Raw genomic sequence first — 26,851 nt, 5'->3', positions numbered from 1 at the left:
GTGGCCTTCTCACAGGGTCAGTAACCATCAGATGCCTTTTCAAGGGTTCTACTCCCTGAGTTGTTCTTGGAGCCCCAGTCAGTGTTTTCAATTAAAAGAGGTTTCTAACACATTAATGAAGACCTGGAAAGCACCCTAGAGATCTAAAGTACTGTGCTGTAGAAATAGTATGACTATTACAACCTTTATTACAAGTCTTGGGAGTGACTTTACTGCTGAACTGTGTTTAATTTAGTATCTAACATAGCAGAGATTCTGGGAGAGGAAGGAAAAGCCTTTAGTGTGTTTTTAGAAAGTGCCCAAATGCCAACAGCTGTTTTCCCTAGGAGTCGGTGCATGTTAACACCTACCTGTGCTGGGAGGATCGGCTGGTTACAGGAAGCACATTTTGGTGCAAAAACCCTAGAGTGCAAGAAGAAAGTGTTCCAATCACATTTAAAGCATCTTCAAAAAGTAGAAGCAAGAGAGTCATTCTAATCCTGCCTTGTTTTTAGTAAAATGGAGATCCACAGGATTTCAAACACCTCTAATTGTTTGATGATATTCAGTGAAAAGGAGATTTGGGAAAGGCTGATCTATCCCAGCTTTACTGTTTAGGTCTTCTTGACCTTGAGGCATAGTGAATCCACCCCTCTTCCTATATATGCCATTTTTTTTCCTTCATTTATTTATAAAACCATTCAAATTTTTCCAGAGCCTTGGTGCTTGACTACAAAGCAGCTCCTGACTTAGGGACTCCCATCTGACATCAGAAAGACATAACCATGTGTCCTAAACAGGAGAGGGGCTGATCATGGCCAGAATCTACCACAGGCTTATGGTTCACAGCTGCATTTTATGACAGTCACTGGGCCAACACTCAATGTGTCCTTGTAACACAGACAGACTGGCACCAACAGGGTTGAACCCAGGGTGATTTACTCCTGCTGCATAACTGAGTTATTGGTGAACTGGAGCTAAGAGCAGGATCCCATTGCCTTTGAGTGGAATCAGGAAAGAGTCCAAAAGCAATCTCTTAAACCTCTACCTTTTGTCAGGTAAGGCTCAAATTGTTCTAACAGTAACTGTTTATTACATGTCTTCTGTCTCAGTTAACAGAACTTACACCTGTGTCAAGCACTGCCAGAACCTCTGCTCTTGAAACAGCCAGCAGAACCTACCAACACTTGCAGAAGTGGTCTGGTATAATTAGTGTTGGTAGTCCTGAAAGAAGTAGAGAAACAGCCCCCAAGAAGCCCATCCATCCTCTGACACAAGTTTGATTTTCAGCCTCACTTGACCACTGTATGCCATACTGGGCCCATAAGGTACTACTTAACAAACCTGAAAACACTTTACAAATGCAACACATGAAAGAAGCAGTTGAGGGACACCTGAGCAAACAGGAGTGACCTTTTTCTCTATCACAAGGCTTGTAACTACCATGATTTAACTACTGTAATATTTCTGAGCATGCAGTGGATTTGTGTACTCACGTGTGGTAGTCTTTGACACAGTAAATATTGTTTTCCACATCTACAGTGAAGGGGACTCCATCCAAGCACTCGTTACACACCACACAGCGGAAGCAGCCAGGATGGTAGGACTTTCCAAGGGCCTGTAAGATCTTATGAGGCAAACAACAAAATAAGTGGATGCATGATTACATGAGATAGTCTCTCCCCATAAACCACTGTGTCTCTCTCATTCTTAATAATGACAGTGAGAAAATCACTTCAGGATGAAATTACCACTCTGTAGATCTGTCAGCAAGAAGCCTCTTAAAACAATCAACTTGCTCATTTTAGTGGGTTTCAATATGCTCCCAATGAAGAGCAAGAACTGAAAATCAGGCTAAGCCCATCAGCTTTAGCTCTGCAGGGCCAGTACTGCCAATGAAAATTAAAAATGGCTTCACAGACCACTTCTGGGGAAATGTCAAATACAAGTTACTGGGATACAGAGGTTACTTTACAAAACTTAACAGGCTGTGACAAACAGAATCCAAACTGGTCATTACTCAAAGAAGTTAAATAACAAAACAAGCAAATAAAGGGGTGCCTCTTTATTAACTAACAATCCTAATCTCCCAGAGTTACTGACTGGTTATCACTCAGTCATAGGGGCCCATTAGTTTCTGATAAAATTCCATCACTATCCATCTGTTTGGATACTGATCCATGCACCTGCCCAGGCTTTTCCCACATTGACCTTCCCTACTGCATTTTAAAGGTTTCGGGGAAAGGTCTGATGCAACCTTGGCTGCACTACTACAGAACAGATCCTCCACTCCTGATATCTTCATACATAACACTCAGTGTGGTACTGGGACATTGAGGAGGATGCTGCAAGCCCATTAATGAGCCCCTCGGAAGAGTGAGACACAATTATCACTTTCAGGCAGCTCTCAGTAGATAATAAGACCAATTCCATACATTTTGGGTGTTAAGAAGTATCTTTGGAAGGTGATTTCAAAATTGCAGCTGCTAGCACAGTGCTCAGCTTGGAGCTGCTGGAAAGTTTGACATGAAAAATCTACACAGACCAAGCTCCCATGGCCCTATAGGTGATTCTATGAATAAAGATCAAACCAAGAAGAAAGAAATACAGGAAAAAAAGGCCAATTTAATTTAATCTTTACCCCCTCTCTGATGAAGCCCTGTGGTTCAGTAGTGTCAGACTCTGTTTGACTGGTAAGGCCACTCTGAGCCAGAGCCAGCTGGTCCCTGTGCTGGCGTTGGTGCTGCTGCAGGAGCGTGCTGCGGTGCCAGCCTGGCACAGCTGTGCAGCCACAGGCCTGGGCACAGGGCAGCTCCTCAGCCAGCCCTGCAGAGCCCTGCAGAGCCCTGCAGAGCCCTGCAGAGCCCCAGCTCTGCCCCGGGCCAGCACGCGGCAGGGCCGGGCCGAGCTCCCAGGCACGCTGGAATTACCCACATTGGAGTGCTGAATTCCTGGAGCTCCCAGAGCTGTTTCCTTTTGTGAGAACACACTTGCTGATGGGAGAGAAGCAGACAAGCACCTGCCAAGCTTCCAGCTACTGAGTTCCACCAGCAAGATCTTATGGACTCTTGCCTGGGATTCTGCAATTAAGGGCCAGCTCAAAACATGCACATCAGGATACCCCTCCCCCTTCCAGCATGACACAACTCTAGAAATTTGCTCTTGGGCTAAAACGAACAATATCCTTGTCCAACCAGTGGTGCCAGAATATGAGCCAGAATCCTCATTAGTGAAGTCCCTGTTCCAGCTCTGACTGAACCTCCATGTGTGCAACACACCAGCTACTTTTCTCGGACACACTGAGGTTCATGCACACTTTAAAGCAAGAGAAAAATAGATACACAACAGGGTCTGCCCTTCTTCGTTGTGCAAACCATTTCACTTGGTTTGGGAATTTCTGCTTAGGAAGAGCACACATAACTCTTCTTACTTTCACCCACTGAAATGATGCCAGCAGGATCTGGTCAACCCCAAAGCTCTTTGATTTTTTTTTTTTTTAATTACAAAAGTAGCTCTGACTACTGACTCCTTAAAAATCCCAGTGGCAATAATGCATTTTAAATGACATGGAGCAAGTAACAGGGGGTAAACAAAGCAAGTCACAGAGCAGGTGACAAACTCAGGACTATTGATATGTCCCTCTCTGCTCTATCCCAGATTCCACCCACATGACTGAGCTCTTGTTATCTACTGTCTTAGAGAGCACACCCACTGTGTTCCTTTACCATATTCTCATACGAAGCTGTGCTGTACTTTCTCCCTTAGTATTAAAATTCTACTTTATTTTAATTCACAAATGGCAGAATAACAGCCTTCCATGTTCTCAGGTAGCAAAGAAGCCCAACTTTCTGTACTTAATAGAAGTAGCAGAGCATGAAGGTATTTTTATTTACTGCCTCAGTTTCAAAAACTGTGTTGACAGCAGTGAAGACACAATACCAGCCTGGGTAGGGAAAAGCAGATATCTCACAGTGCACTTCCCAAGTTACCCATCATTAGGAGTTTAGGTATCTTACCATTTCCATTATGAGGTGTCCACATACAAAGCACTTGTCTGCTGTTTGCTGAAAACCTGAATACTGTTAAAATGACAGAAAAGAAAGGATCATTAGTAGCCACTCCTCTAGCCATAGAAATACCTTTTAGATGAAGACTGTGCTATTCCAGCCTGTGCTGTGTATGACACAGGTTTGGGAGACAGTGACTCAGAAGCCTTTGCTCAGCTCTTGCAGCATGTTCAGAGATCAGTCTGGCCTTCTGATCCACTGCAATATTTCCACTGAGATTCTCCAGGTAACAGTATTGTTGTAAGTTTGATTTATGGAAAGTTTGTGTTTGATATGCAGAAACTAGCTTGACTTGACTCTTTTGGTGTTTTTTTTTAAATAACAGAGGACTCCTCTCCCAAATCCTGCTCAAATTAGCAATCTCAGACTTTGGACCTAGATTTCACTCAGTGCTATTTGCAAGCTAGAAAAATGAACCCAGACCCAAGAAGGATTTAGCTGCCTTGTGGATACCAAGCCTTCCAGCCAGGGAAGAATCCAGCAGTGGACTCACAGGAGCCTGGGCTCACTGCACAGTGTGGGCAGCAGTGAGGTACCTCAGAAGCATGGTCCAAGGCCCACGCTGCAGTGCCAAGGACACAGCTGTGGGGAGAGGCTTTGCCTGCCTGGGACCAAAGCTCTGTGTTCCCTGCCTGAGCAGTCCTGACCTTAACTTTGTGCTCCTGTCCCCAAAGCAGATCCTGTTTCTGATGCCAAGATCTGCTTTTTAGGCCTCTGTTTAGAGGTACAGAAAAACCATCCAGGTAATCAGACTGACCTACCAAACCACAGCCTACAAACAAGAGACATCTTCCTGAGGAACTCCAGCCAAGTACGTTTGAAACTGGTGTTGGCAGGGGCTGAACTTTCCCCTCACCCTCTGCAGCCCCATCTCAGCTGAGAGCTGTGTCCCCCCTGCCAGGGAAGGGGTGCCCACCTACCTGGGGATGTTGCACAGTGATGCTCTTCTAGCAGAGCTCACCTGAAATGTGCTTTAGTTGCAGAACATAAAAGATGGGGAAGGAGAGGATGAATGCAAACCAGACTTCTCCCAGAACACAGGTTAATTGGCTCAGGCACCTAATGCATCCTCTGAGCCCAACAGAGTGTATATCTTGCTCCATTTCCCACTGGTTTAGTGGGGATTAACTGTCCCCCACCATGTCAAAAGCCTGTAGTTCCCTGCCTGGAGCTGCCATATGTTTTCTTTTTTATTAGAGTGAGGGGATTACATGCTATGTTGGATCAATAGGTAGGAGTCAAAATTATTGTTGCTATGCAACAAAGTGATTATGTAGGAAAAGGTCTCATAGACACTTTGATGGGCGCAGAAGTCAGTAAATGATATAGCAGCTGTCACAGCCCAAAACTTACTGTGCCCTAAGAAACACAGCTCATGCAGTCTTAAGAAATTTTGAAACCTCCCTAGAAGAGATCAGGGTGTTGAGGAACAAATACAGGCAGTCCTAGCTGGCTATTTCTGCAGGATACTACTTTTATTTCCTTTTTTGTTTTTTTCTTACTGATGCAGAAAAAGGGTCTCACTGCTTGGGATGCTTCTTGGCTGCCCCATGGCTGAGTAACCCTCTGGCTAGACTGTTCCTAGGGCTGGGAACTCCAGGCTTACTGGAAACAGGTGGGCAGGTCCTAGTGACACAGACAGCGGAGGATTAACAACAGCACAAATCCAGCTAATTCTAAAATCCTGCTGGAATGAATTTACCAGTACCATCTGGCTGTCATTTGATAAGGAATGCAAAGGAGCATTCACCCAGCTATTGATTAAGAAGGGACCTTATTCCCCCGGAAAAGAACGGCATAGTGGTCAGATTAATGGCATTTATTGCTAATTAGATTGTCATAAAGTATACTATTTGTAAGAAAGAAAGGCTTTGCTGACACAAAATCACTCTTTATATAAGTAACCCTATTAAATTAAAACCATGATTTGTTTTTAACAAGAGAATTGTTATTAGTCAAACACATCCAGAACTGGATTACCCCATTAAGAAGACACTGCAAAATGGCAGTAAGTCTAACAGCAGTGACAAAATATTTCCCAGGGTCAGGGAGCTGTCCTTTACCACTACACTTTTCTCTCTCCTGGTCACAGGGTCAGTCCCAGGTACACTGAAGGTCTGGTTCAGTGTGATCAGGGTTTTGGATCCAGGTCTGCTTGTATTTTAAATCTATTTGGGCTGGAAAAGAGTAACAGCCTCAGAGCCCAGCAGCACTGTTTTCTAGAGGATGGCAATGCTGTGGACACAGCTGCTAAAAGCAATAAATAACTTTCTTAACATTTCTGGAGCTTACTGTGAACTGCTTCTTCGCACTGTTTGATCCTAACTTGGAGTGTTCAAATAGAGCTACTGTACTAAGCTTTGAATTTTAGAAGCAGAATTTAAAAGTCTTAAAATACTAATTAAAATTGTCAACATCTGTCTTTGAAGCACTCAATTATTAACAACCCTCACAGATCTTGTGTGTGCAATGGGAGAGGTGTTGTGACTTGCTCCAGACTGCAGACAAGGCAGAACAGCCTCTTTGCTGTCTCTCAGCACACCAAAATCCTCCTGGGGTGGCTCCCAGCATGGCTGGGAGGGAGAAGCTCTGGTGCCCCAGAGGTCACAAGCAGCTAACCGAGAGAGGAGAAGGTTTTGCTACACAGACTCGGAGCCCTTCTTATTACTGACAGAGTCAGAGGAGTAAAAAGAGCTTTTGAGCACAGTAGCCCCCATTCCCAATCTGGAGACATGAAAAACAGGCTGAGGTGAAGCAGTCAAGTGACACAGGCTGATAGGCAAGACCCTCATGGAGAAGCCAAATCTCGGCTCTGGTTCCTGCTCCCGTGGTATTTCATAGGCACAGCTTCATTCAGGATCTAAGCAATGTGGAACTCAATTCTAGCCTTACTCTATAAGGGTTCCCTCTGTGCCAGGTTCTTAAAAAAAGTCTTTTATTGGCAGAGCAGTAAAGTGATGTAAATACAGACCAATCTCAGTCTGGATGGGAACAGTCAGAAGTAAGTCCATGAACACTCAATCCACAACAAATGGGAAGTGTAATTTTGAACTCTCCCTAATATTCATTACAGATACTCCTTAAGCATACATAAAAACACTGAGAGAAGTTGTTATTAAAAGACCAGTTCTGAAATTCAAAACTGAAAATGAAGTGTTTCCCTTTACTCTCCCTTCTGTGACTCAGGAGTACAATGCTGGGTACACCAGGATGCAAAGAAAACAAAGTGCAAGTTGAAGAGCTGGCATATTATTTTTTCCTGATTTCTTAAGTCTGGTCTCAACTGTTTTCTCCCTTATTTACCTTGTCCTTGTCTTCTCTACCAGGATAATAAAATCTCATTTTATATGCACAAATCAAGACTTTGTAATTCAGCTCCTCAATGATACTTATATAAACTAAGTCTCTGGGAAGCTAAATAAACATTGAGAAATATGTTAATTACATTAGAATAGAAGGGTAAAAATAAAGTAGAAGACTTGGCTGGCTGAACTTTTCTTTTGTTTGCTGTCCAATATACTTTGATTACCAAACAGGAAAAAAAAAAAAAAAAAGGAAAAAAAAATCTAATGATCCTGTTCAAGAGTCTTTATTTTAATGTAAGAGGAAAACAAGACCCCTTCTGTCTTAGGCCTGATAGTATCTTCCTGTGATAATCTTGGGATTTATAACTCTTCTGCCTAATATTCAATATATCTGAAAGAAATTAGCAATGAATTTTGAGCATATAATGAACAATTATGCATGGAGGATAATCCCACCAAGTACTATGAGAAACAATTTCTCCTGCCTGTTCTCAGTCCTGTAGCAAATCTTGGTTGTCTACCAGGGTCTTTTAAAGTTTGATGTTCCCATCATGGTTTTCAAAAGAAAAACATTCAGAAAATAGTATGCCTGAAAAAGGCTTCAGGACCCAAACTTTCTACCTTAGGCAATGTCAGGCCTTTGAAAAGACATGTCACTGCTCCTCCTTCACATGCCTGGCTGTGCCCAAGGAGGGGCTGCTGCTCTTCCCTGCTGTGATGCACTCAACGAAACAAAACCTTCCTCCTGGAAACAGACCCTGGAATCTCATTCAGGCCCCTTTGCTTCTTTGATGAGGATGTTCAAAACCTGCTGAAGGTTCGTGCAAGCAGAGCCAGTGGGTAACATTTCAGTGGGTGTGGCTGCTGCTGCCCCGGTAATGGGATGAAGCTGTAAAATCTCCAATTCACCGCTGCAGCACTGCACAGTCACCCAACACGGCTGCTCAGCCTTGAGACTCCTACTCTTTTAGGCTTTAAGAGCTTTTGAGCAGGATGATAAGGAGTTTTTGCCAAAATGCTTCAGGCATTTAATTCTGAAAACTAATTTCTGGATTGGGTGCTACACTATAATGTATTCCAACCCCAGGCTGCCTGTAATCCCTCACAGATTCTCTGCTCCTTGGTTTCCCATTAGCAGAGCATCTGTCTTCTCACTGCTGTATTGTTTGCTCTCTGCATGGGACCCTTACTACATGAGACACAACAATGTAAGAAATTCATGGGATCGCATTAAGAGAGGGAGCAAATATCAAATTTGGTTTCACACAGATGGGGTTTTGTTGTTGTTTTTTACACACATATTTAAATGCAGTGATTAAAATGAACTGGACAAAATAGGGTCTTCTTAGGCTCAAAGATAAAGGAGCCTCGTGGCAGGTGACAGGTTAACTAAAGGAATATAATCCAGAACTTTACTCTTGATCCTGCTGAAACCCTTTCATATATCCTGTTGCTTCACTGTGTCTTGCTGTCTCTGAGGAAACACTACACAGCAGTTTGCCTTCTTGCTTCTGTCTTTCCACTTTGTTATGTTTGAAGGACAAGGACGGGGCAGGGAGGGACTCCATGCTCTGCACAGAGGTAGCAGAGCTCTGGCCATGCACAGAATTCTGCCAGGAATTCCTCTGATCCTGAACTCTGCCAGTCAGGCATTTTACAGCCCTTGAAGAGACCAGCCATGTACCTACACAGACCCTGGCTGAGCACTCACCAAGGCTACTTGCTGTGTGATTAATTAGGAGTCACTAATTATTTTCTTACCTATATCTTCCTTAATCAAACTCCTGTGGAAGTTTCAGTGATAATGATCAGGAAAAAAGGCTGAATCAACAACTTTAACTCTGCATCATATTACAGAGCCCAGCATTTACTGACTTGATTCACACTGTAAAGCACTTCACACTGCACAGGGCTGTGCTCTGCTGCAGGTTGTTTACTGTCACTGCTACCATCTACTGCATACACTGAAAGAAACTGTTTACACAAGAACCTATCTTCCTGGAACAAAAATTATCTGGATTTTATTCAAAACAGTTGTTGAGAGATTTCAATTCAGAACATAACAGCAGCTAATACCAATATTTACTACCAAAGTGGAAACATGTCACTTTCTTACATGGGTCTTTATCTAAACCCTCCCATAGAAAAAAATTAATGCTGTCTGCTTACAAGTGTTTGGCAGGAGTTAAGACATAATTAGAAAGAGCTCTAGTTCTTTTAAGTGTGCTTCAGTTATTGAAATTTACTTTCCAATGTAATATTAAGAAAAATGGATAGGCTGACTATTTGGATCACCATCTCAAGAGGAAATAGTGGAGTGATTATCTGGCATGAAACCAACTGGACGTGGTAACAGGCTCTTCCAACATTCCACCAACAAATGTAATGTACGGGAGAGTTACAGAGGTAGCCAGTAGCGATACATCTCAGAAAAAAGCCTGGTTTTGCCTCTCCTTGTCTCCTTTGCTATGTCCCAGAGAGTGATTCCTCCAGCTCATTTAACAGTCTGCAACCCAGTTCAGCAGATGCTGAGCACCCTTTTAGTGAACACAGACTTACCCTGAAATTCCATCGCATTGTGTTTCTCTGTGTTATCACCTGGGCACAGGCACTGCCTGTGTATTGCTCTTTCATAAACCTGAGATATTTCAGGACTCCAGTTGTTTCCCCTTGTGGCCCCAGTGCTGCCCTGTGGTGAGTCCTGCACGTGGTGCTCGCAGCCTCCACCCTCAGCCTCTCTCATTTATGGACCCCAGCTTTAAAACTCTGTCCTCTGGGGTGAATCCCCGGGAGAAAACCCAGTTGCCCCTGAAGACAATGAGACTTCTGCCACCAGTTTCAATGGACTTGTGACTTCTTGATCCAGGATACAGCACTCTGGAATTGTGTTGCAATAAGGGGCAAACCCAAATTGTCAGCTCTACAAACTCTTCAGGCTGATTCACATCCAAGTCCAGACTGCAGAGGCAGACTAATATTTCACCAATATCCCTAGTCAGTACAAAACTTGAATTTTAAGCCTATCTGCAATTTTGACCCAATGCTTCAATTCAGAATACCTCAATTAATCATCATTACTGTCAAACTAATTTATGAAATAAAGCCAGGACCACTGGCATACTACAAACTTAGGGAAAACTAAGGAAGAAAATTATTCAAATTTTTCTGGCAGGGAGGGGCTGGAGCAAGACATACACAAGCAGCAACACGACTGCACTCCCTCGTGCCCCTGTCAGGAACATGCTATGAACTGTCTGCCTTTGTTTTCAGTGGCAGCATCCAGGAGCACAGCAATGCTTGGCATTTGTGATGCCTTTGGAACCTTGTGTCCCAACCTAGAGCAACCAGCACCTTGAAAGCACTCACAGACTTCCTTATGCTTCTGTATATCAGGAATATTGCAGCAAATCCCTTTCTAAGCTTTGATTCCATCATTCTTGAAACAAATCAATAAACTCCCTTGTCTGTCCTCTGACTGGAATATGGCTTCTAACAGCAATTCTCCTCAATACAACATCGTCCCAGTTATCTAGAACTCCCTGTGCTTTGTGAGTCCCATTACATAGGAAATGGACACAAGCTGCAACTTCAATCACTCACGTTTTCAACTGAGTCTCTTTTTTTCTAAGAGTCTCACTTAGCAGAAATGGGCTCTCTGACTAATGCACTAGTCCCAGGGCTCCCTCCCAAGGGGGATTTCCAAACATTTATAGTCACTGAGATGGAAAATCAAACCTCTGACTCCAGCTGACACCAGCTTCCATTACACTAAATAAAAACTATCTTCTGAGGGCCCCAACAAGTGGAACAGGCCATTTCCCACACTGCCAGGCTTGGAAAACAGCATGTGCACAAACTGAGAAGAAAAGCCTCATTAGTATTAATATTTACATTGCAGCCATACTCAGGGGCCCTGGCTGGGGTAAGAGTCTTGCTGTGTTTGGTGCTACAGGAGATGAAGGTGCAAGCCCTGCTCTGACGAGCTGCCCATCACTCAGCTGTTCCTGAGGTGAGATCCTGTCCCTTCCCCATGAAAGGCTGAGCATTTCCATTTCCCACCTGCCTCCTGCTCTTTCACACCCTGGTAACTTTTGCATTTCTGGTATCATTGTGACGTTCATGTCTGTGGATATGAGACAAGCCCCTCTATGTCCTCTGTAGCCAATTTCTGCATTGCAGAGCCCAGCAAAGAGAAGTGTCTCAGGTGGGGAGCAGTGGCTGCTGTAGGGGAGAAGGAGATCCAGAACCCCATCAGACTGGATGAAGGAGAAGGAAGGCTGGAGAGGGGCTGCAAGGGGCTCTGCTGGGGCCTTGGGCTGCTTGCCCTCCTCCTCCACAGCCCTCTCTGAGCACCCTCCTGGGGAGGGCAGGCAGCGGATACCCAAAGGCTCCTGCAGGTTTGCAATGCACTGAGTCTCCTTATGGCTGCCATGTGCAAAATGAAGCTTTTAGAGCCTTTCCCTTTGAGGATTTATGGCCAGAGCTCCTCCAGTCTTACTCACTGAAATGGATGAACAGCTCTAGATGAAACTTTCAACAACTAATGACAGCAAAGTCAGCCAGAGGCAAAAACCTAGCATGAAGAAGTTCAGCCTAAATTAATAAATTTGGCAAAGTTTTAAGACAGTGAGTGAAAGAGAAAATCTTAAAAGGGGAAGTTTCGGATGACCTTACTGCAATGCACTGCAGCCTGTGGTGTCTGTAATAGGTTATTTCCACAGCATCTGAGCCTCTTCCAATAGTGCATTAAGCAATGTAACTAACATCTGTCACAAGGTTCATTTTCCCTCTCATCTCCTCCCTCGGGGGAAATTCTCTCATTTCTTAACCTCTGCTGGACCCCCACTCAATAATATTCATTACCTCAAGAGAAGAAGGGAAAGCCTATCAAAAAGAGAAAAAAAAAAGAAAAGAGATAGATAGTTGATCTAAGATTCAGGCTGCTTTGGTGACATTTTTAAAGTGTTGTTTGCCAAGCAAAACAGTATTTAAAATTTTTTTCTTTACATGATATTTAAGAATAGAAAAAGAAAGACAAATTTAAATTATTTTTCCTTCACCCATGATTATGCAGCAATTTATCAACAAAATGAAAAAGGAACATCTGACTGGGATTATTTATTATACAGTAAGGCATTTATTTTTTGTTCACTTCACCAGGAACAGCGTCTCTGTTATGGCTAGTTAGCCATCTGTGTCCAAAGAGCTTTCAGGAAAGGATTAAACTGTCATTTGTTTTATTTCATTTCATGAAATAACAGCTCCTAACAGGGCTGGGGCAAGACTTGGATATTGCTGGACTTGTTACTTTAAGGTGGCATTTAAAGAATAACTGGATGTTCCCTAGAGCTAAAGCAAAGCAATGTAAAGTGTGGGGGGTTGTGTTTGTTCTTTTTGCTCCTCACACATGCAGTATCCTACTGGAAATGGCACAGATCAGGCAATCTCTTAGGCAGAAGTAGAATTATCCGTGTATTTATTTTTCTTAATCTGATTCATTCACTTCATTCAATTAGCCAATAAGGCTTTAAGCACTGAGAGACTGTGCAGCTAATCAGGGCTGGAAGCAGGAGGCTGACAAGAATAACCCGGGAAGCAGAAGTATTCCACCTCCTCCAGGTGCAGGGGAATCCCAGCCGCCCATTCCCAGCCCCACAGAAGGCAGCACTGTGGCATCCCTTGCCCACCTACAACTGCACAAGCGGGGCAAAAAACTTCTGGCACTTCTTCCCTGCAAAGAAAGAGCAGAATAAGCCACCTGGTGTGGAGACCCTGCCCTCAGTAAGAGCAAATGTGGGAAAACTGTTTGCCAGGAGGATGCACCCTGTGGCCCTCGCAGGGGCAGTGTGGGGTGTCCTGGGGTAGCCTCACAGTGCTCACCAGGAGCACCAGCATCAGCTCACCCACGACCTGTGGCCACAAATCAAAAGCATTTTTTCTAAGAAAGGGGCAAATTTGGAAAGTTTGATGCCAGCAGCTCCTCATGCCACACTTTTACATACTGATTTTTTTGGAAGCTCTCAGTAGCCAAAGCTCTCAGGCACTTGCTGTGCTTCAAGTGACAACTGTGCTCTGCTCATACCACCTGCACAAGAGCTCACAGCCAGAGTGCAAATGGAAGAGACCCCTGGAACAGCTGGACCCAGCACTGGCTGGACCTCGAGGGGGACACTTTAGCCAAGAGGGCTCTTCCAAGAGCCACACATCTGAAAGGATCAGAGAATAGGCATTTTTCAAGGTCTTAGCTTCAGGGAGCACACGTGACACTGCAGTGAATTCCACACAGCACCTGTGATTGAGTGGAAGAGCTGATCTGTCGGGAGTGAGTGGTAGTTAAGGAACCAGGTATCCCATCTGAGCCACTGGCTGCAGCTCTGGAGACTGCTCCAGCAGAAGCTGGTCTGGCACAGCAAAATGTGGTACTGCAGGAGAAATAAAATACTGACATCTATAGGATGTTCAATATTTCTAGCAGCCACAATAGGGAGAACCCCATAAATAATATCTTCACTATCATTTTCTGCGTTCGTTCACATCAAGAGCCATTTCGGCTTTTCTGCCCATCACTGTTCAGGGGCTACTCATTTCAGCCCCAAAATCACTGTGTCCTGCCTGGCCTGGCCTGCAGGACATTCCCAGTGTGCCTCCAGGGATGACAGGGAAAAAGCACCTGCAGCAAATGAATGGGATAAACAGAGGCAGCAGTGGAGGTGGACAGAGCTCTGCAGGAATGGCAGCCTCCCTGGGAAGGGGACAGGCTCTCCTCCAGGTGCCACCACCTCTGTCCCCCACTGACAGGACAGCAGCTTCCCCTCTTTCAAGGGATACCCCTTGCTGGGAGGCACATGAGGGGCTCAGTCAGGCCACTGCTGCCTCAGTGACACTGTGAGCAAGGGAACACCGACCTCTCAGCCCGACCCTGGGAGTCCCTGGAAGGATCACCGGGCACACACAGCCCGTGCCCACCTGGCTGTCACCAGTGCCCCAGTGGGACAGCACTGCGCCTCCTGCCACACCTGCTGAAGCTGCTCTGCTTTCTAACCCTTGCCATGTTTGAAATAACCTGGGCACGGGCTGAGGGGCTGCAAGCCCACAGAGCTGTGACCCTGCTCCCAAGCCAACAGGAGCATCCAACTCTCCTGATCAATTCCCAGACAAACAAAAGCCAAGAAAGAGGAAGGACTCCCACGGCAAGCTGCGTTTTCTTAGCAGCAATACAATTATAATGCAGTTAGACTGTATCTGTTTACATTCCCAAACTGAAATAATCTTTTTCTTATCCCCTTGCCTTAACTTCCCTAACATTCCACCACCATGGTGTCAGCAGGGAACCCTCTGCACTGTAATGGAGCTGCACTAAAGAACGGGTCATGGTAGAGACCGAAATTAGCAGTTATACAGAAAAGGCGTTTCATTTTCTGATTTGGACTGGAAATGCCTCTTCTTAGAAAGAATTTGGTTTCTCAGTGTTCAAGAGGAAGACCTGGGAAGATGAAGTAGTTAAAATAATTTCCTCTTTAATGGCTATTTTGCACCCTGTTTCCTTTCAACTTTGAGAAAAGCTTTGTGCTTTCCCTGTTCGCAGAATGCGAAATAGGCAAGGTTGTTTGATTTCATTAGTGATACCATACAATTCCTAGGATTCTTGCTATGACGTTTGCTCAGGAGAGCTGAGAGAAGATGCAGTCACTTCCTGAGAAGCTGCAAGATTACCACAAGCAGCAATCATGTCAGAATTTGGTTTCTTCACAGACTTACACAGTGTCCCTTCATCTGCTTCTCCCCCATCCCTCTGCTGCTGGGAATCTGCTAAAACACACCTGTGGGAAGTCTGGGCTTTAAAATCTGTGCCTTAAATGTCCCAACAGTTCCCTAACTTGCAGAAAGTTTATTCCTATCAGGTCCTTAATCTCCCATTTTCCTGGGAAAATCTCTGCAAGTATCTTCCTTCAGAAACCCACTATAGAACATGCCTGAACTAAAGAGTCACCCCATGAAAACTGAATGTTCTCCAAAAGATTAAGATTTTTAGATTTAAAATTCTTGTGTTTAGGCTGAAATTACAAGCTAGTAACAACAATCATGTCATTAAATCTGGATGAAAGGTTTTGATCATGGGGAAAGTACATTCCAACACAGTTCAAATGAAAAATCTCAAAGGTTTGAGCCCCTCCCTCTCACACTCCATCTCTCTCCATCTCCTTGTGCATCTGCAGAAACACAGTAAAGAAAGAGCTGAAAAAAGCAAGGAAGAAAAAAGAATTTTCTCTCCAAAATGCAAGCAAAACAACAACAAATTATAACAAATGCTTATTTTCTGCACAGAACACATTCTGGTTTCTTTTCCAACAGGCTCCAGCTCACAGTAAAAGTGTAACACATGAAGGCAAATATAGCTTATTTTTTAGAAATTTCCATGATTTTTTATAGATTGCATTTGTGAGAAATGCATTTGTGCACTTTGAAGTGCCAGTAACAATTTTGTTGTGGGATATACTTCTAATAATTCCTTTGCAAACAGCATGATTATATATTCATTAGAAATGGAAAGTTGTTCTAGAAGACCCAAGCTTCTAAATTAATGGTATTTCAACAAATAAGGTGGCATAAATTCACCATACTGATTGTCCAATTCATCTTCCTCTAAGCTAAAATATATCATTGCTCTCTAATTGCAATTCTCAGCCATGCCATCCTTAATCTTAATTTTAAATGGTCTGCACTTACCAAATTATTTGTGGTGCACTGCACAATTCTCACCCTTAATTGCACGAATATTTTATTTTTGGAACAACACTGCTCAGCAACAGGCTTCATTTTTCCTTTCCTGACTTAGTCTCCATTAAAGTAAAGCATTTACAAAGGCCCTGTGAGCAGGGAGAGAACCTGAGTTGCCCCTCCATGGTCAGCAGCTCCCAGCTAATCACAAGTCAGCCCCAGAGCCCCGTGAGCAGAGCTGTGATTAAACTGTGCCTCAACAAAGCAACTTTGTGCACAGCCCCGACGTGCTCCCGGCACAAACGTCTCCCTCCTGTTATGATTGGTATTCCCCAGATGTTTGACTCCGAGCTCAGCCTTGGCAGGAAAGTCTCTGTGGCTGCAATTCAAGTCCCAGGCTTGAGCAGCTCCAGTGTTTATTCTCATAAGTTACACTTTGTGATGGCTTATGGACAGTTACGTACTTGGTTTTACAGCCACCACTTCAAACCAAGGAGTCAGTGGCAAATGCTTCCCCATTCCACCACTGCCAGGAGGCCCTGCATCATCAACTGTCTCTCAAAACAACAAGCCAACATAAAAGAACAATTTGCTCTAGAAAGAATTAAAAAAAAAAAGCCTGAAATCTTACTTACTAGGAAGTCTTCTTCACAGTACACCTTGCCATTGACATTGTAGAATGCTTTTCCTCGTAGTCTTCTCCCTGTTGAAACACAGGACCATCAGAATTTTGTTCTTCATCCCCAAGCCCAGTTGTTCAGCATGCAAAGTGAAAAGCACACCTCCTGTACCTGTCTGTGGGGTCTGTTCCTGGCCCCTCTCTTCCCTGGAGGGCCCATCCAGAGCCAGGGCTGAGGGTCAGGCTCTTGGCCCTATCTGGCCTTACCAAATCCAGTACCAGCTAAATGTTGGTACCTACTAAATGTTACCTTTAAGTGCAGGTTATGGAAACCAGCTGATAACAATTCCTGAAAAACTTGCAATCTAAGCTCAAAACTCACTTTGGGAAAAAGGCTCCTTTGCAAATTGAGACAATTTTCTTGGCAGGTAAAATCCCAGCAGGCTCACATCCACTGCAATCAACAGCAGCAGCATTTGTCTCCAAAGGAGAAAAATAAAGGATACTGCATATGGATGTTCCTACCCTCAGAAATATTAATAATCAACACCACAGCAGTTCCCTGCGACATTAAAGCAGTACAAGGCACACACGACAGAGTGAAGGGCAGTAAAATCACACAGAAAACAAGAGATTTTGTATTCAAGTTTTGACATTTGCCATTTCATTAGCCCGTGTGGAACTCACTGACAAAGCCTGTGACAGTCATTACTGATGGCTCCCTTTGGCTGACAAAGCCTGTGACAGTCATTAACTGATGGCTCCCTTTACAGTGGAGAAATGTACAGCAGACTCCAGAGAGTCCCAACAGAAAGGATTCAAACCAGGAATTCAAGAACTATCAAGCACAATCAGCTTGTAGATACAGCAGATCAGAGCAGTCTTACACCAGAGCTGCTCTGTTGAAAGCAGTGCTGCTTCACCAGTGTAAAACCAGAGAGGGAGAGGGGAAACCACACTCATCCCAACTCACCTCATTCCCACTCTGCCAGGTCCCACTGGCCAAAGCTCCCGGGTGTGTGGGAGCTCTCAGCAGCCCCTGATGGGCAGCAGCTGCCTTGGGCTGTGCCAGCAGCCACACCGGGCAGGGGAGAGGGCAAGAGGAATTCACAGACCACTGCCAGAGCTTCACTCCATGGAATCAGCCTGGATGTCTCCTGCAGCTCCACCAGGAACATCACCCATCTCTGTGGAGCGTTTGACGCCCAGGGCCGGCAAGCTGAGCCAGCTTGGAGGGGCAGAGTGCTCTCCATGGTTTCCATAAACAATGTTGAGGAAAATATGATTAATTTTCAGTGCTTGAAAGTGCCTTTTACACATTGCCACTGTGATGTGATCCTGGGAAACAGTGTGTGGCACAAAGGAGTTGGGATCTGGGCTGATGCTTTTGGGAAATCACATGCTGCATGTGGTTGTCTGGTGGTTTTACTGTCGTGGCTGGGGGAAATGCTTCTTTTGTGTGCACATTCTTGGGCTGTCGATCTCACAGGCTGCTGTCTCCATACTGCTGGTAGGTGGAGTCAGCTCTTGTTTGTCTTTCCAGCTGCCCAGTGGCTCTAGAAGGGACCGAGACCCTGGGGACATGGGTAACATGCTCATCCCCTCTGAGAGTCTTAGGTAAATAAAACTGGGCCATCCCTGAACAAGGCACAGGGACAGCAGACAGGGGACCTTGGGGCCTCTCTCAACTGTTGAAGGAGCAACCACATCTACATCTTCCCTCCTGCTTGTCAAAGCTGTTTGTAAACCTCTCTAGGGAAAGGTAAAGTACATGGGACGAAAGGAAAAAAGGAAAGAGGCCAGAATGACTTTGTAAAGGACATGTTGTCTCTGTCAGATCCAGGCTTGGCACACAACTTGTGCTTAGCTGGTAGAGATGAAGTGTCCACGCAGAACAGGGAGCTGCCTTGGATGTGCTGGTGCAGCTCAGCTGGGTGTTTGCTGCAGGGGAAGGAGCACTGCCCATGGGCCAGCACACACCACCATGCTGAGGAAGCAGCAGAGCTCACCTGGGACAAATCCCAGAGCCAGCTGCTGGAGGACCTCTGCACGAGAGCAACGTGCCAGAGCAGAGGCACCAGCATCTCCCAGGGCACTGCAGGAGGGGCAGGAGTAGCTCCCACTCTAGCTCAGCCTGCTGAGGTTCATAGGAACGGCACAAATCCTGGTCCCGTTCTTTCCTTGGCACAGCATGGAGCCAGTGGGGTCAGCGCTTTCCTGGACTGGGATGGAGTGGGAAGCTTCTGAACCAAACCAACAAGGCAAAGCCAGTGTTCTGGAAGGCCTCTCAGACAGCTCAGGTGTCAGCTGCACCTGGCAGCTGCCTGCCCTGTGCCTGGCCCCATTGTGAATGTCCCCATCAGCCCTGCACTTGTGGCATCCCTGCCCTGCCAGCCCCCCTGCCCAGCACACAGAGCTGCTCTCCCTGCCCTACACCTGCCATCTCTGCACCACACTGCACTCCCAGCACGCCATCTTTCAAAACTGAGGGAAAATACCCCATTTTTCAGCTGAAAAAACCCAAAACATCTATTAGGGAACTGACCTGCCTAAACTCATAAAGTAGCCAAGCAGCTTGCTCACATGATAATGACTATTACTAAGAATGATTAATAAGATTGACAGGCCTTTTACCTTAGAAGAGTTTCATTCAGGGACTGTACAACAATTTTCTTATAAACAAGAAACAGCAAGTTATCACTCAAACAACCATGAATACCTAGATTGACTTCTACATTCTGCATTTTAGAAATAAAGGCAAAAATGTACATTCCCCTGCCCTCCAGAAGGGCTGACTAAATGACAGCACTGAACATGGTCAAACACCACCCTTGGAGTGCCTGGGCATCATGTGCAGACTGCAACCAGGAGGGAAGTGCAGGCAATTGCAGCCAGGGAGTCAGGAATCCCGAGGAGAGGCAGTGCTGGTGCCCCCAGCCCCGGGGCAGCAGGGTGGGTGGAACACCTCGATGCTGGGATGTTGGGATGTTGGGATTCTGGGATGCTGGGATGTTGGGATGCTGGGATGTTGGGATGTTGGGATGTTGGGATGTTGGGATGCTGGGATGCTGGGATGTTGGGATGCTGGGATGTTGGGATGCTGGGATTCTGGGATGCTGGGATGTTGGGATGTTGGGATGCCTGCCCTGAGCTCCAGGTGCTGGACAAGGCGGCTTCAGCTCTCAAGGTCCTGGAGCAACTTGGGGACCTGCACAGCACCAGCCTGTCCTGTGTAGCTGTAATCTGTTACTGTCAATTAGGCAGAAATTACGAGTTAAACCCCTCTGATGTTCCTTTAGCCAGCTGAGCCGAGCACCTGGCCAGCCAGGGAAGGTAACATCACCCTGCCCACTGGCACACAGGCCCTGCTGCTTGGCTTTCCTTTGAATGACTGCGTCTAGCCAAGCCTGGTTACTATTTGCTTTCATAATATTGAAACAAAAAAAGTCAAGAGCTTCTGACAAAACCTGATGCAACTTGCTGACGGCTCATTACAATAACAATGAGCAGCCTGGCGGAGCTCAGGAGTGTGGGGTTTCACAAACCCCGCTCCTCCTGCTGGATTCCCACCTTGTGCCGCCCTGTCAGACCAGTTTGCAGCAGCAGAACAGGGAATGCACAGGGGGAGCCAGCGGCTGTGGGCAGCTCCTGACACCAGCAGCAGCTTTGGGGGGAAGCCCCTTCTCCCCCGAGTGCTCTTCAGCACTGTTCTCCCAGAGGAAACAAAGCTGTGGCACTGCCAGTGACAAACAGGTAACTTCATTTCCTGACACCCCACCTTGCAGCAGGCTAAGGAGTTCCACCACCTCGGGTGGGAGGCAGAGACCTCACAAACACTCCAGCAAACAGTGCAAACATTCACCAGATAATCTAGAAGATAATCAAATGAAAGCTAGAAATTACTATATCCCAAGGAGTGATCACAACTGGTGATTGCAACCAACATGACAAACATCCAAAAGAATGCAGGTTTGTGGAACTCTTAAAAAAATTTAAAGCAGAACCGTCTCTAAGTGTTAAACAGTGGTTTGGACATTTAGCCAGTTTATAAGTCTCTGTTATTTAAATGTATCAATTACTTCCTGCACAATTTTTATCTCCTACATGTCATAAACTAAAAGGAAGGAATGGGAGAGCTGCTCCGTTATCAAAGGAACAACTCAAAAGACAGCTTGCAAAAGGAAAAATGACCCCCAGTTGACACAGTCTGTCCACAAGTATTCTCCCCAGTCTCCACAAGGCTTTGCTGGGTGGTGAAAACATACCAGCCAGGAAGCCAAGACAGAGTAAAAGCTTTTTTCCAATGCTGTCTCAAATGCTGCTTCAGGACCCCATTGAACAAAATGTGAATGAGCCCAGGTTTTACAGTTTTGGGGACACGGCCCAAAAGAGCACTGAAGCGTCCTGACCCCTCCCCTCTAGCCAGGAAAATATCTTCTGAGCCCTCCCTGCTGAATATTTGCCTGTGGGGAGGTCAGCTTATCAATCACAGCCTTCAGTGGAAGATCTCCTGTCTGACACAGCACGGATGCAACCGGATCAGGGGCTGACACCCCCTCGCTGCTGTAAGACAGAGATAGGAATGTTTCACTGTCACAGCAGGGTTATTAGACCTAATTACTGTTTGCAGCATGCTTTGAAGTTGAAAAGTGCCAAGCATTATTATAATATTTTAAGTACTTTGATGATTGAAAACACACAACCCTTTGGTAATCATGATTTAGTAGCACTGTAGAGTAAGCAAGTTCATGTGAGAAGCCTGCATTGTCTCCATGCCTGACGCTACTCAAACACAAACAGCTCCCCTCTGACATCATGGGAATGCTGCAGCCCCAGCCCTGCCTCCCAGATAATGCCTGGTGCATCCCAGAGATCAGCAGCGTGCGGAAAAACCCACAGCAGAGCACCCCCTCACCACCAGCATCCCTCTCGTGGTATTCACAACAGTGATGTGCCTCTTTTAACTTCATGTGGGAAAGGCTCAGTGTTAGAGGGGACAAAGAGTGAAGTGACTAATAATGTCCTGTTATTCCTGATGTCACAGCTGTGTGGAACAAGGATAATATATTTTAGCCACAAAATGTAATTAAACCTTCCCATATGGAGTGCAATCCAAGAGTTCAGTTGTAGGTATCACTGCTAAAGATGGGAAATTCGTTAAAGCAGAGCTAATTAACAGTCTGAACAGCCCAAGTTAACACTGTGGAATATCACTTCAGAGCCTGCCATTCCTGTTGGCTGGGGACAGGGCTGTGCAGCACAGAGGAGGTGCAGGCAGTGAGGGGTGCAGGCCACGGGCAGCTGCAGGACCAGGCAGGGTGGCTGTCCCTGCCCTGCACAGCACCAGGGCCCGGCCAGAGCCTCCAGCATGGCAATGACTGCTCCCTGCCTTGGCCCTGGCCAAGGGGCACCCAGGAGCTCCTGACTTGTCTCACAGCAGTAAGACAGATTCACAGCATCCTTCTTTAACAGAAGGAAAAAAAAATTGCTTCTCTCCTTGAGATTCTTCCTCCTTCCTATTTAATGAACTGTCAGTGCTAAGGCTGATGGGGACACGCAGTGACATCTCTGCTCTGGGAGCTCTGGTCCATGACTTGCCCAGCTTCCTGAGTGTGGCAGCCCAAGCTCTTCATGCCTGGCTGACCAAAGAACTGTGCCTGTTTTAGTTAGCAATATTAAACATGGACCTAATTGCTTGTTAACTGCTTCAGACACCATCTCTGCAGTGACTGATGTGACACCAGCACCAGGACTTGTCTCATCCCAGCACCTTGAGTGACAGTCTCCCAAAGCCTTCAGACTACAGTGTAAACACACACACACACACACACACACACACAGGATTAATGCACAACATTTGCTCAAATATTTCCCAGCTGCCTTAATGGTGAAGGAAAATTCCAATGTATTGCCCAAAGCCCCATGCTAGTGGAACCAGACACAAGGAGGCTTGAGCTGAGCAAATGCTTCTGCCTGCCCACTGCCCACCTTGCCACACTCTTCATCACTGTTCAGTGAAATGTAAACTTTAACCAGGCCAAACCTGGCTTTTGTTTTGCAAAACTCCCTGGCTCTTGGTCTGGGGCCACTTGGATTCTGAGCTGCACCCAGGGCTGCCTACACTCCCAAAGGCACTTTTCCAGCCCAGGGTCCTCCCAAAGGTCCTGCCCACAGCAGCACCACAATGGGAACCACTGCCCACCAACCTCTGGCACACGCTGCTGTGCTCTTGGCATGCAAGCAGGGACTGTCCCTCTCACCTGTGTGACACCACCTGAGGACTGAGGAACTGGGATACACAGAACTCAAAAGCTGAAGGGCAAGTGAAACCTCCAGAACCCAAACCAGCTCTCCACAAACCTCTAGGTTGGACAACTACTATTTATGAACAGTGGAAGCTAAATTTTAAGTCACCAGATGAGTCCAGGAGGTGAAACTTCAAGAGAAATACCAAGTTCTACAAAACTAATAAATAATTGAAAACATTAAGTAATAACAAGCCACCCCTGCTACCTCCTCTTCCCAGACACCTCTGGCTGAAACAGGAGAATTTCACCCAGGAGAGTTGTTTTCTTTTAAGCAGTAAAGGACGTTTGCCTGCCTAGGAATTGAAGATGTGCCAAAAGAAAACAAAAGCTTCTAATACTTTTTCTTTATTTGTTACCATTCCTCTACTCACGTGTGAGTTTGGGCCTGCAGTTCCCCATCCATCCCTCTGGCTTACACTGCCTCTCTGCACAGAGGTTTCTTTCCACAGGCTTTGTGCCACTCCACCCATTGCGAGCGGGCAAACTGAGGCTGCTTTAGCCTCTCAATTACTGTTAATTAAATTTTTCTCCTCGGTCTCCTACAGTGGACTCACACAAAGCCATGGAGCACAAGCTCTCCATGCCGGGGTCCTGTGATGAAGCTGCCACCACAGTCAGGGTGCCAGGAGGGGACTGAGCTCCAGCCCAGCCTCTGGGCTTGGAGAAATTTCCATCCCCCCACTGCCAAGGCCCCCTCCCCTCCTCACAATGCTCAGGCTTTGTGAAAGAAGGGGTGAATTTCTAGGGTTTTCAGGGGTTTTAAGATAGGGGAAGAAAACAATCAATGCCAAATTCCTTTGAATAGAAGATACTGCATGTTGGCAGAAGCCACTTTTCACAGACTCCAGTCGTTTGAAATCTGAAACACTAAAAAGTGGCTACTGTGGATGTGCTGTATTCTTTTCAAAGCAATCTGGCACACAGTTTTGCTCCCCTGTTCCAGGACCCAATCCTGCATTCCTTTCACGCTCAGACTCCCATTGACTTTAAGGAATGCAGGATTGGATCATAAATGTGTGCTTTACTCACACAATAGCTCCTCATGGTTACGATCTATTGAGAAAGGCACACTTTAAAAACCATTTGGAATTGCAGGCTCATCCACCAGGCCAGAATGCCTGTAAAGATCTCCCATTATTTGAGGAAAAATGCTCAGTGTCTGAACTGCACACACACACACTCTCACACGTTTTCCTGGTTTCAAGCTGCAGGCACAGCTTAGCTTGAGATGCATCAAAATATTTTGAGCACTGACCTGATAGCTCCTAAAGAAACTGCGTGTAATTTTAGGTTTAAAAAAAAAGCAAAACTCCAGGGAAAGAAAAAAAAAAAAAAGCCACCAAAGCAAACGTATAAGCAGCTGAATCTTAAGGTCGGTTTTTCAGAGAACTTTTGTAAAAGCCTCTAAAGACCTGCACTGGCTAAGACAAAACAGAGCCTTGCACTGCTATTTTTGAGGATGCTGTATATTGAGTTACAAGGCTATTACGATGCAAATCTCAAATGTACAAGCTTTTTACTCGGCCATAAACACAAAACAGTATACATTGTCCTTTCAGAAGAAAAGGTTTGCTGCTAAAATAGCAGAAGCCCTACGTAAATAACCAACATTCTTTCTGCCTGAGGTCACTGACTTGGCCTATTCAATTCCAGGCTAGTCTGGGATTTGACAATCTAAGCAGGGGAGAGGCCCTTTCCTTTTTTTCAAAAGAATGCTGGGATTTTATTTGAAATTTAAACTCTTGCAAACAAAAGGTGGCATCGTATGTTGGAGGCCTATGAAGGTGGAGTACAGGATGTGTATTGTTTTCTCCCTTTACATAGGTTCTTTCAGGAAGGAGTATTCAGAGTCTGTGAACAAATTCTAATAAAATATTATCATCAGGTAGGCAGACATAGCAAGATATGAACAAACACTTTAAAGAGATTAGGAGATTCGATTTCAAGTAATTTTGATGTGGAAAAAGCATAAAAATTATTTTAACTATAGTTTAAATTATAATTTTAAATAAATTATTTTCAAATTAATAATTGGAAACCATTCTCTAGTTTAAGTTCCTATACTAATTCATGTCTGTACACCAAAACTGAGCTTTTCAGTGCGAATTAACCATGGCTACAAAGTCAGCATTCATTCTGGCTCTCCATCTCCTCGCTCTGTGCCGGGGAGGCAGATGGTAGTTAACTATTTTTCCTCCCAGTTTCGGTGCCCAGCTCTTACTCTCACAAAAGCACACTCTGGTGTAATGCAAGCACCATCTCCCTCCTGCGCTGTTCCCAGGCTCTGCGCTGTGCCACCTCTCCCGGAGGAGCAGCCCCTGCCCCGCCTGCACCTCTGGCTGCCGCAGGCTGCCCAGCTGTGCTGCAGCCCCTGCAAGCACAGCACTGCAGCGTTCTGACATGCCTGCAGCCCAAGGTGAAGTCCAGACTCTCCTCTGCAGCTTACCTCAACCTGACACCATGTCGAAGTGAAAAACTTCATTTTCTTCCCTGGGACTTTGGCCTGTGGCAGCCGTGGCACAAAGGGAACACCTCTGTACCTGGTGGGTGCTCCTCTGCTGCGTCCAACCCTGCATCCTGCCCTGCACCCCTCTGCTGCATCCAACCCTGCATCCCTCCTCTGCTGCATCCTGCACTGCACCCCTCTGCTGCATCCAACCCCTGCATCCTGCACTGCACACCTCTGTGGGACTTGGCCCACACAGCCCCCAGCAGGTGCTGAGGACACGGAGGGCACATTTCTGAGGTGTGGAGGGCACATTTCTGAGCTATGCAGGGCACATTTCTGCCCCAACGTGGCTGCATGCCTCCAGCAGGATTATGCAGATAGATAGCTAATATCTTTTGTTACCTTGCTGGAAAACCCCACCTTTCTTGGCAGGGCATCCATAATCTCCTGTGCCATGTTTACTCTAGTGTGGAATTCTCTCTTCCTTTCTGTCTCCTCCTACTCTTCGGTCAGGTTATTTAACTGAAAGGTTGCTTAAAGCTGCAGGGACAAGAAGCTTTCTGACCTCTGGCACTCTGGCAAGGCATTCCTGTGCAGACTGTATTATAAACTTAGCAGATACTTTCAAGCTTCCATATAATTTGCTAAAGTTTAAATTGGCAGATGTTTCCTTTCTCTCCCACTTACGTATTTATTCTATCCTATACCACCCATCAATTTCAGGGTTAACACATAAATTATTTCCACAGAGCTCTAACAGAAGAACTTATGCTGAAAAAAGGTTTGCAAAAACATAAGCCAAGTATATATTTAAAATCAGAAATACAACTACCTTCATTGAACTAACAGCTACTTTGGGTCTATATATTAACATATGTGTTAAAATATCTTAACAAGCCAGCAAGTGGCAACACAAGAAATGTAAAATAAAGCTCCAAGTGTTTAAACAAATTGTTTGAAAACAATTTAATGTTTTTTCCCCCCCTGCACAGGGCTTGGTTTACAAATACAAAAATCCCCCACCAAACCATGAGATGCCTCCCCAGCACTCAACAAGCTGGGAGGGCAGGGGGTATAGCTCTTCCCCCAAGGTAGCTTCCACTGTGGGAAGCTTTCACCATTCCATCATAGCCTCTTGTTCATTATCAGCAAAGAATTCCAAATTTCCAGCTGCTGCCTGTAAGCCAGGACTTAAAAGAGTACTTGTGTTATCACACTGTGCCAGGGTCCAAGTGCCAGCCCATTCCATGGCAGAGTAAATCCATCCCCAAGGTGCAGCCCACTCCAGCCCAAGCCCTCCAGGCAGGACACAGCCTCCAGGGGGTGGCTCTCATTCAGCCTCCAGCAAGAGCCACCAGGATGTCAGCAACAAGGATCCATCTATCCTGGCATCCTGGCTCCAGATC

At 45.7% G+C, this 26,851-nt stretch overlaps 1 protein-coding gene across 2 annotated transcripts in view; it reads right to left on the bottom strand.

Annotated features, from left to right (window-relative positions):
* The window catches only part of WTIP (WT1 interacting protein), an 82,282-nt gene that overhangs the window by 6,361 nt on the left and 49,070 nt on the right, over positions 1-26,851 (bottom strand). For both annotated transcript variants that reach the window (XM_021536706.3, XM_077786258.1), the window contains 4 exons: positions 16,705-16,772; positions 3,996-4,058; positions 1,476-1,606; positions 351-402 (listed from right to left, as the gene is read on the bottom strand). In XM_021536706.3, coding sequence (XP_021392381.2) covers positions 351-402; positions 1,476-1,606; positions 3,996-4,058; positions 16,705-16,772 — 314 coding nt within the window. The remainder of the gene's footprint in view (positions 1-350; positions 403-1,475; positions 1,607-3,995; positions 4,059-16,704; positions 16,773-26,851) is intronic.

Source organism: Lonchura striata, chromosome 13 (genome assembly GCF_046129695.1).
Source record: "Lonchura striata isolate bLonStr1 chromosome 13, bLonStr1.mat, whole genome shotgun sequence".
NCBI classification, from domain to species: domain Eukaryota; kingdom Metazoa; phylum Chordata; class Aves; order Passeriformes; family Estrildidae; genus Lonchura; species Lonchura striata.
The sequence above is the reverse complement of the archived record's forward strand: the minus strand, read 5'-3'. Positions and strand labels throughout refer to the sequence as shown.